Source organism: Exserohilum turcica (assembly GCF_000359705.1).
Source record: "Exserohilum turcica Et28A unplaced genomic scaffold SETTUscaffold_6, whole genome shotgun sequence".
NCBI classification, from domain to species: Eukaryota; Fungi; Ascomycota; class Dothideomycetes; order Pleosporales; family Pleosporaceae; genus Exserohilum; species Exserohilum turcicum.
The window spans coordinates 53,634-64,186 of NW_007360277.1; the positions used below are offsets into that span (position 1 = coordinate 53,634).

The following is a 10,553-nucleotide window of genomic DNA, read 5'->3' on the forward strand; positions in this document are numbered from 1 at the left end:
ACATTCTCCTAGCACTCTATCTAAATACGCAACCTTTTCAGAGGGCCTGGCCATGAAGGATTGTGCCTATGGAAATCTCGAAGTTTGTATGGGCTATTTTTGAAGTTAGACGCCTTGTACTATTTTGGATCTTTCCTATATCCCACCCAATTAGCACGGTACTCTAGCTTTCGGCAATAGACATGGGAGTCGACAATATCCTCTACTTCATACTCGTTATCGTTATTGTTGTTAGTAGTGTTGTGAGTGTGCTGCCGCTTATGATTGCGCGCGCGATATTTGCTGCTGTTATCGCTGCTGTCATCGCTGTCGTACATTCGCTGCTAGGTTGGCTGTAGGCGTTTCCGCTTGCTGGTGAGCCCCGTAGTCGAATTGTCGCAATTGTCATAATCCCTATTAGTATTGCTGCTGCTTCTGTTTTCGACGGTACGGAAATAGTCTTGCGCTGCTTGTTTGACAAAGAACTTCCCACCATAAGTACCCGTGGCTGTGGTGCTTGAAACCTTAAGCTCGTGACCTGCCTGCATATTTGCATTGTTTTCATGTAAGTCACCCTTGTCTATATCTAAGCTAGGCTAACTGTCTTTAATAATGACTGTACTTTCTGCGCAATGTTAGAAATGCGCTACTATTAAGATCGTACCTAGGCGCTTACCTTGATTAGTAATATTGGGAGTTAGCTTATTTGAGTTCTCGTCCTCTCTGCCTTTAATTTCGCATAGAAGTGTAAATTTTTCGTAACTGCTAATATTACTAACTTCTTCACCTGCGGTACCGCTGATGTTGCTATTAGTTTCTCTATCTATGTCTATGTTAGTTACAATAGAACGCTAGAATAAGCATAGTATAGCTTCGTCGGCTGTAGAGTTACCTACCTGAGGATGTTAAATTGATCAATTTAGCTCCGTCTGACGTAGGTGCAAGATCTCCTTTGCTCTCTAGTTTAGTGTTTAGTTTTTGAGTGTTTTTGCTTAACAGCCCCTTTAAGGGTTTATGACGAGAGGTTTCCTTAGGCCCTTTGTACTGTATGATTTGAAGAGGATTGTTTAGATTAGAGATAGGAAAGGTACTAGAGAACGATAATATTGCTGCTGTTGTAGCTTGAAGAAGCGCTGTTGCTGCGTGAGAGAGGGGACGTAGAGGTTTAAATAGGTAAATGTACCACATTTGAGGTCATTAGGTACTAGCTTATACAAGCCTGTGATCTAAACTGCGGATCTTTGCCAATAGTATATTAGGCTAGAGTTGAATTAGCTCTAAGCTGTGGACCTGAATGTATTATGTGGCTGCAAAATCTTGGCAGCAATATAGCCTTCGCATAAAGCCCCTTTATTCTTGTATAGGAATGTGACTAAATTTCTACTAATACTTGTACTAGAAATAAGGAAGTACAATACATGCTCCTATGCTTCAGGCTGTGCTATAGTTTACGCACCTTTTTTATTAGAGCCTATCTACTAATTAAGGAGACTCTGAACTAGGTTGTTTAGCTCGCCGGGCACTCCGAAACGCAGATACTGGCTTGATTTCGAGTTTAGGATTTAGACGTTAGTTTTTAGGCGGCGTGAGGAAACACCACGAGGGGATGCGGAAGCCTACTGTAGCCTGGAAGGCCATTTCACTTAGGCTTGATCTTGGTACTAACGGAACGACCTGGGAGCAGTGGGCTCGCACCGCGATGGCTGGGAAGGACACCAACATCTGCATACGCGAGAGAGTGGCAAACCATCTAGCGTTAAAGCAGGTGAAACTAGTTGCAACCCTAGTAGGCGCCTAGCAGACTAATAAGCTTGCCACTGCAAATGTTAGATGACTCCTCCTACATCTGCACTCTTCAGGCGAAGAGGCCAGAAGCAACATGCTGGAGGGCTGTGTCGCTCGACCCTGGTTGTAGTGATGCCAAAGGAGCGACCTGACGCCAATCGACCGTCCGTCTAACTAGGTGAATGCATATGATGCTTTGCATGCATAAACAAGTGGCTTAGCTAGTCCTACACGCACACCGCGGTTATGCATCAGCACTGCCGTCCTACCCCTGCGATGTGATAAGGGCGAAGAGTAACCGCGCTTGAATATGCAAGGATGAGACAAACTGCCTAGCCCATTGGCTCCTGGTTATTCCTCTCTAACCCCCTGTGTCAAAGTAACCTCGTTAGGTGTCTAGCTGGAGTTTTACTAGCTTAGCGGTTCCTGTTGACGCGTAATTAAGGTAGTCAAGGCCCCTTTGTTGCTGGTCTATTTGATTAATAACGTGGCAGATCGACGGTGGGCAGACTGGAAGGCGTCTCGAGTTTTGAAATTGGCAAAGTTAAAAAACAGTTACAAACTGTCTAGGAAAGCCGGAATGCAAAGGATCTCTAATATAAGAGAGGCGAAATAGTTAGGCTAGTCAAATTCCAAGTAGAAATAGAGCTGCTAGCAAGATGGTCGAGGAAAATGTGTCTAGAAGGTTTGGCGGATTACACAGCACAAAGGCTGAATCGTGGATCCCAAAAGGGTGGGTAAGGTAGATGGCACAGCTAGGCAGTGCAGCGATTGCATGACTTACAAGGGAACAAAAATGCCTCATGGACTCCGTCCGAGCGACCAATTGGAGGAAGTGAAGAGTAGAGAGGAAAGGAACGAGAGTGGAAAGTAAGTAGAACAGCAAGGGAAGCATGGTTATATACGATGGGGTCAGCGCACGAGCCAAATAAAAGCAGCGAGTAGCCAAGCGACCCTCCATTTCCGTCTTGGGAAACTGCCATTTCCTAACGCAGTTCCACTCTCACACATATAACTACTTAAATACTTAGTTATTCTCAAATAGCTGCTATATCTTAAAGTAAGAGCTAAAGACTTTGAATTTTATATATTTAGTTAATATATAATTAGCTATTTAATCTTTTAAATTAAATAATGTTGAATCTCAAAAAAGGCTTAAGAAACTAAAAAGATACTAAGTAGCTAAAATTAGTTCAAGCTATTACTACTACTAGAAGGTTAAAACCAAGTAAATACTACTTAGAAACTGATAGTAAGTAGGGTTTTTTATTTAATTACGTAATAGTTCTTAATCTAATATAAAAGCTCATAGTATATAAAGTATATTTATTATAGTAAATTATCATAATATAATTCTAATCACTTATTTAAAAATATATATAAAACAACTAAAATAAGTATAACGTGGTTCACAAGCGAGTCGATCACCTAAGCGAGTCGATCACCTAAGCGAGTCGATCACGCTCCACCAGCGCGTCAACGTCGACACTACAACGCGTAATAACTTAACAACGCACTACTTAGACTTTCTATACTAAATTAGATCTTTAACTTGCTCTCTTTAACTTCTAATCGCAACGTGTTCTAAGCTAAAGACGTGCTACCTCTATCTATAACGTGCCTTAAAGTACTCTATCTAACCAGCGTACTAGAAAGCGCCCCCAACGCGACTGCGAGCCGAATTCAAAGCGCCTAAATAAGCTAGAAGAGGAGGCTATAGTTAGGCGTATTCTTAAAGAGTCTGCGCGAGGATTTGCGCCTACAAAGCCTAACGTTTAAGTAATAGCTAATAAACTATTACATAAGCGTGGGAGCAACCCTGTTAGCAAGAACTAGATTAACAACTTTATTAAGAGGACCCCTAAGCTCCACACGCGCTAGAGCTATCCTTATGTTACACGGGGTTGGGTGCTGATACTTCTCTAAGCTCGATCCGGGTTAGGGCGAGTGAGATGGTGTGAAGAGCGCCGTGAGGTGGTTGTCTAGCGATGCAGTGGAGTGGGCGTGCTTGTAAGATAGATAACAAAAGGTTTGACAATTCCTAATCTATATTAAATAGATTAACGAGTATTAATCTTGTGAAGTTGAGTAACTAGTAAGAAAGTACAATTTGAGTTGACCACAACGAGAGTAATAATGAAATCCATCCATCCTTATATCCTCATTGCTTCCAGTCCTGCCATCAGAACTTCGACCTGCCATCACTGATGGTTGTCTCCACTTCTGATAGCTGCCATCACATGCGGGTCCTGCCATCACTAATGGCACCGTCTTAGCGTGATGGCACATCACGTGACTTGACCCCGCCACGTCCATCATTTCCCGCTGGTATCCCAAGTGGCTTCCTAACCACTATACCATCAGCACAGGGAAGGAGATCCTTTCTGTTGTTACTTGTAACACCTTACAATCACTAGCGAGCTATCTGCGAGGACCTAGCGGCTATCTAGCGCTAGTTTGACTTAGTCCAGGCGACAAAGCAGAAGTGGGGTATTGTGGACGACGATATCTATAACTTTAACGAGACTGGCTTTATAATAGGCAAGATTTTATCACAGTTAGTTATCACAGCATTAGAAGGTTATGGCAAAAAGAAGCGGATACAGCCAGGCAACCATAAGTGGGTTACTGTGATTTAAGGCGTGGGCGCGTTAGGTCGCCAGCTACCCCCCTTTATTGTCTTTGCGGGCAAGGTGCTTATTAACATCTAGTTTAAAGACCTACCTACTAACTAGGTCCTTAAAGTTAGTCTAAATAGCTAGACAAATAATTAGCTTGCTCTTGCGTAGTTAGAGCACTTTAATACCTATACAAAGAGGCAGACTATAGGTAGGTATCAACTACTTATTATTAACGGCCATAAGAGCCACTGCTTTGTCAATTTTCAAGATCTTTGCAAGGAGAAGAATATTCTTCTTCTCTATATGCCTGCGCACTCGTCTCACCTATTGCAGCCTCTTAATGTCGCCTGCTTCTCGCCATTAAAGCGCAAGTATGGCGACTCAATCTTAGGCTTGGCACGCAACCGCACTAGCTATATCAGTAAAGAGACCTTCCTACTAGCCTTTAAGGCTGCTTTTAAGCAGTCTATTACAAAGGAGAATATCCAAGCTAGCTTTAGAGGCGCTGGTCTAGTCCCACACGACCCACAGGCTGTGCTATCAAAGCTTGATGTGGTGGTGCGGACACCACATCAATCGCCACGACAGGCAGCCGCCTAGGAGGCGCAGACACTACGCAACGCGCGCGAAGTTAAGGCTCAAATTGGTCTTATTTAAGAGAGCGTGAGAAAACGCTGTAGGTCTTCTGCCAATTTACTTACTAAGTAAATTGCGTAGTTAAGTAAGAGGGCTTAGCAAATAGCACATAAAATGACGCTTATGATAGAGGAAATGAGTACTCTTTGAGCAGCTCTAGATAAATTAAATAAGCGTAAGAGCCGTAAGCGGCGATACGTATAGATAGAAGAGACTCTTACTATAGGCGAGGTACAAGAAGTAATAGCTGAATAGGCAGGTAGCAGTCGTGGTGATGGTGAGAGTGCGTCGAAGAGGGTGCGAGGAGAGAGGCGGTGCGGGCGTTGCAAGCAGACTGGACACAACGCTCATACCTGCGCGGTTAAGATAGATAGTGCAAGTGATAGTAGCGATTTTAATAATTAATTTAGTATATTGTAATAGTTTATTAACTGTGATAAAAGACTGTAATAACGTGTCGACGTCGACGCGCTGGTGGAGCGTGATTGACTCGCTTGGGTGATCGACTCGCTTGTGAACCACGTTATATATTATTAATAATTACTTAATTATTTAAATTACTGTAACTAATAGTAAAAGCTATATTAGCTGTTCCTTACTAAGACTAAGTCTATTGAGGTTATAAAGCAATAAGTAGTTTTAAAAGCTAACTTTAACTTATTTTTAATGTAGTGTAACGGGCTAAACGCCCTTCGCCTCCCATACTCGTCTACGACCTCGTTTACTCCACCTGCCCGGCCCGATTGTTACCCTAGCAACCAGCATTGTATATAGATAGCTACGTAGCCGAGAGCTTAGCTCTCTATCGAATACAATCTTGTTACCTTGGCCTGTCCGATCGTGCTCCCGAGCTTAAGACTACCCTCCGGGGTCGAGCCCCTTACATGTAGTAGATGATTCACCTTAAGCTAATTCTTTATTTATGAAGTTAAAAATATGTAAAACGTAATAAATTAAATAAAAAGATATATCTTAGTCGTACTTACGTAGTACTAAAGAGATTTTTAAACTTAGTAAGTCAATAAAAAGCTAGTAAACGCTTATGTTGTTACTTTTCTAAGTTACTAATAATATTTTAGTAGTACTAATTACTTAATTACGTATAAAGTAAGTTTTTAATACTATAAAAGACTTAATTAGTACTTATTAGTATTACTTTCTGCCCTTAGTGTACTATCTTGCGACGATCTACCCACACGCTGTACTAACGACCTTTTGTACCTGTTACAGCACTAATTCTGTGTTATTAGTTTAAGCTAACAACGCGTTCTAAAACTTAGTTAGAAGATAGTCTGCCTAGGGCTTATGTCTAATTAGAATTAAATATAAAATGTAAGGGGCTGCGCTCTAGGGAGCAATCGCGAGGTATATAAGAGGTTGTATTTAATAAGAAGCTATCTACTCTACTTACGTGGTGTTTATTTACTTATTAGAGAAAGGTTATGCTAGAGTATCTAAGCGCGTTGTCTGAGCGCTGCTCGGTCTGAACGTAGTTCAGATGGTGCGCGCGCAGCTTGGCCCGAGATTCCATCGAGGAGCTATCCAAAGGGCGTTCAGCCCGTTACAGTTAGCGACTCGCTTGGGTTAGCGACTCACTTGTGAACCACGTTATCTTTTACTTAATTAATAACTTATAAATTCTTAATTTTTAAATATTTTATTTAAAAGCTTCGTAGGAAGTTTGGCTGTAAGAGACAGTAGGCAAGCTAGTTGCCTAGGATCTATTAGAAAAGTCCTACTATGTCTTAGAAAACTAAGCTATAGGCACAGCCTAACGTGATAAACTATCTAAAGGACATTCGAGCCTTGACGAGGGTAGCTAGAAACGTGCGCTGTAGAGTAGTCCTGTCGATCCTCTATTGGACGAGGTGCAGGCCGTGCGATATCTCTTTAACGGGAAGACAAGATCCCACAAGCGAGATAGTAAGACGCGAGTCTTCCTAGGGACGCGACACGATAACAGCCGAACGCTGTTCATATCTAACTAGAAAGGAAGTACGGTCGTGGGAAGCCCTACTAGTCCTCACCAACGAGGAGTAGGCCGCAGTCTAGGACTGCGCGAGCGGATCGAAGAGCGATTGGAAGCCCTGCATATTAGTAGGCAAAGAACAAGACGTCTAAAACGAATTAGGCAATGGAGATTAACGTTCCAAACTTGAATGTGGAAGAGCTGGCGGCGTACGCTGCTACTAAGAACCAGGCAGGAGTATTAGATGAAGAGATCCTGCGCGAAATTACACAAATGCTTAGAGAGGATAGATAGAAGGAGGTAGCAATTAGGCTAACGATTAAAGCGGTCGCTAAACGATCGGCCGTCGTGGGAGGAAAGGGCTCACTAAGGCAAAGAGGCTCGCCGAAGGCCAACTAGGATGCCATGGCCTAGATGATAGAGCTGATGAATCGGTTAACAGCCCAGAACTAGGTGCTAACGGAACGGCTCGTGGCACTCGAGCGTAACCAAGCTAAGGGGCGTTTAGAGTCGTCTTATAGAGCCTTTACGCCTCCCCTAGCAGCAGCTGTAATCGCTAAGCTAGCTACGCGTAGGAATAAGTTCCCGCACCTAGAACTATTTAATGGAGATTAAACGAAGTACGTAGCGTTTAAATATAAGACTTAAGCTAAGCTCTAGCACAAGTACAAAGGAACTTTAAGCCTTGCTTAGATTAAGTACGTGGTTAGTAGGTGTACGGGCAAGGCAGCGGATGTACTTCTACCCTAGGCAATACAGAACTAGAGTAAACGCCACATTGAAGACCTCTAGAGCTTTATAGACTAGCAGTTTAACAACCCACACTAGAAGTCTAAAGCACTTAATCGCCTTTTAACTCTTAAACAAGGCAAGCTCTTAGTAAGAGACTATCACATAGAGTTTAACCGTCTTAAGATTTAGTCAGGCGAGCAGTTTAGCGAAGCAGCTAAGAAGAGTATGTTCTTAAAGGGCCTTCACACTAAGCTGCAGGAGGCTCTTGCTACAATTGATAAGAATCTATCGTACGAGCAGCTAGTCAATAAGGCAGTAAGAACGTTTGACAACCTCTACCGGGTAGGTCTCGTTAAACTGCGCGCAACGAGCTCCTAGGTGGTAGATCGCCCTACTATAACAACTGCTTAACACGAAGCTAGTCCAAATGTTATAGACTAGGAGCCTTCAAAGGTTAATTAGGCGCGAGAGGCTAGAGGCAAGCCACAACGACCTCCGCCCGACTGCTATCGCTGCGGAGAGCTAGGTCATATCGCGAAATACTGTCGAAACACCACCTAGGTCAAGAAGGCAAGGCCCGCGCTAAGCAACGTTGGATATAAGCTGCAGGAGGAAGTCGATTAGGTGCCGAGTAGCGAGTTAGAAAAAGAGTAGCTCTGGACCAGAGTCTCGGTCTAGAGCCTCTAAAGATGGATCGGCAGATACGTGGCGAATGGAATTAGTTTTAGCAGAAGCATATGCGTCCTCTACCAATTACTGTAGATCTTATTATAAACAACGTAGTAAACGCTGTCGCGCTTATTAACTGCGGATGCCTATGCTATGCACTAATTAGCAAGAGATTTACTTACCGCCACTGTCTAGAGCGCTTTTAAATACCTGCTCGAATGATCGAGGGGGTGAATGGTAAGCTATTAGAGATTAATAAGGTTGCCTAATTCTCGTTCAAGATGCATGGGTACGAAGAGACTGCCTACGCATATGTGATAAATTTGTCCTCTAGTAAGGACGTGTACCTTAGTAGAGGATAGATAAACCACTAGGACGTGTTAGTAGCCTCCGCTAAGAAGAGCATTTTTATCTACTTGAAGGGCATTTAAGTGAGGTTAACTAAAGGGGCTCTACTAGGAGGAGTTAGCTAAGTCAACGCTGTAGCGTTTGCGGCCCTAGTTCGCAGACATAAGAACGCTCCAAACAGCGTTCAGATCTTCGCCGCGTTAATCGCAGATATTAATAAGGCGCTACAACCCAAGAAGCCTGTAAACGTACAAGCACTACTACTAGCGCAGTATTAAGAGTTCTATGAGCTCTTTAACCTAAAAGAAGCTAAGAAGCTGCCACCACACTAAGGGCCAGGAGTGGACCACAAGATCGAGCTGGAGCCGAGGGATGCTCAACTGCTATAGGGACCTCTTTATAGTATATCGCGTAGAGAGCTTCTAGTCCTCTAAAAGGAGCTTATATCACTCCTTAAGAAAGGGTTTATCCGCGTAAGCAGCTCGCTAGCCTTAGCTCTAGTATTGTTTGCTAAGAAGCTTAGGGGAGGGCTCTAACTATGTATCGATTATTAGGCTCTAAATGCGATTACAAAGAAGGACTAGTATCTATTACCACTTATTCGAGAGACGCTCAATAGCTTAAGCAAGGCTAAGTGGTTCACAAAATTAGACGTTATCGCAGCCTTCCACAAGATCCGCGTCGCACCAGGCGATGAGTGGAAGACGGCCTTCCGTACGAGATTTGGATTGTTCAAGTGGCTAGTTACCCCCTTTAGCATGGCAAACTCCCTAAGTACCTTCTAACAATATACTAACTAGACCTTAAGAGAACACCTAGACGACTTCTGCTTAGCTTATCTAGACGACGTGCTAATCTATACTAACGGCGATCTGCGCTAGCATTAAGAGCATGTCTAAAAAGTACTTAGTAAGCTACAAGCTGCAGGGTTATAAGTGGACATTAAGAAGTGCGAGTTCGAAGTTAAGATAACTAAGTACCTTAGGTTTATTATCAAAGCAGGCAAGGGGATAAGCATAGATCTAGCCAAGATAGCCGCAATTCGCGAGTAGGAGGCACTAAAGACAGTAAAGGGAGTAAGATTGTTCTTAGGATTCGCAAACTTCTACTAAAGGTTTATTAAGAACTTTGCACAGCTAGCTGCACCTCTTACTAGACTTATAGGCAACGTCCCCTTCTAATAGGGACCTAAAGAGCAATTAGCCTTTAACAAGCTAAAAGAGATCTTTGTTATGGAGCCAACGCTGGCGGCGTTCGACCCAGATCGGGAGACAGTGCTCGAGTGCGATTCGAGCGGCTACGCGGTAGGCGGAGTGCTATCGCAGTACGGTGATGATGGAGTCTTACGACCCTGCGCGTTCTTCTTGCGGAAGAATAGCGCGCACGACACACACCAACGTCAAGTTTTCTAGAATAGGTGTAATTTTTGTTAAATATATACAAATCCCTTACAAGAAAGTAATTACAGCAAGTTTTAAGACGTGCAGCGTGCGCGCTGTAGAGCTATAAGCTATAAGAGCAGATAGTTGAGACACGTCTCACACTCAAAACAAAAACACACAATGGAGAGCTAGAGGGGATTACAAGAGCGTTTGAATACGCTGCTAGAAACGCTAGAAGAGACCAAGAGATCCACGTCTACGCAGACAACCAGGCAGCAACATATAGGCTTAGCAGCCTATCAGATAGCCCAGGCCAACAATGGTTAATCCGATGCCTAAAAGCAGCCAAGACTATTCAATCTAAGAAGGCCAGCATCCATCTCCAGTGGGCACCAGGCCATAAAGCAGTTGAAGGAAACGAAAGAGCAGACG

The 10,553-nt window shown here is 43.4% G+C and overlaps 2 protein-coding genes across 2 annotated transcripts; one reads left to right on the top strand and one right to left on the bottom strand.

Moving 5' to 3' along the window:
- Positions 1-323: 323 nt before the first annotated feature.
- Positions 324-1,167, bottom strand: SETTUDRAFT_33950 (uncharacterized protein; the record flags this gene model as incomplete). Its single annotated transcript, XM_008031212.1, has 3 exons — positions 324-559; positions 656-808; positions 876-1,167. 3 exons carry the CDS (start codon positions 1,165-1,167, stop codon positions 324-326), a joined length of 681 nt encoding a protein of 226 aa, XP_008029403.1.
- A 511-nt stretch (positions 1,168-1,678) lies between these two features.
- SETTUDRAFT_22367 (uncharacterized protein) lies at positions 1,679-1,938 on the top strand (the record flags this gene model as incomplete). Its single annotated transcript, XM_008031130.1, has 2 exons — positions 1,679-1,744; positions 1,810-1,938. The coding sequence occupies 2 exons, from the start codon at positions 1,679-1,681 to the stop codon at positions 1,936-1,938; spliced, it is 195 nt and encodes a 64-aa protein (XP_008029321.1).
- Positions 1,939-10,553: the final 8,615 nt, after the last annotated feature.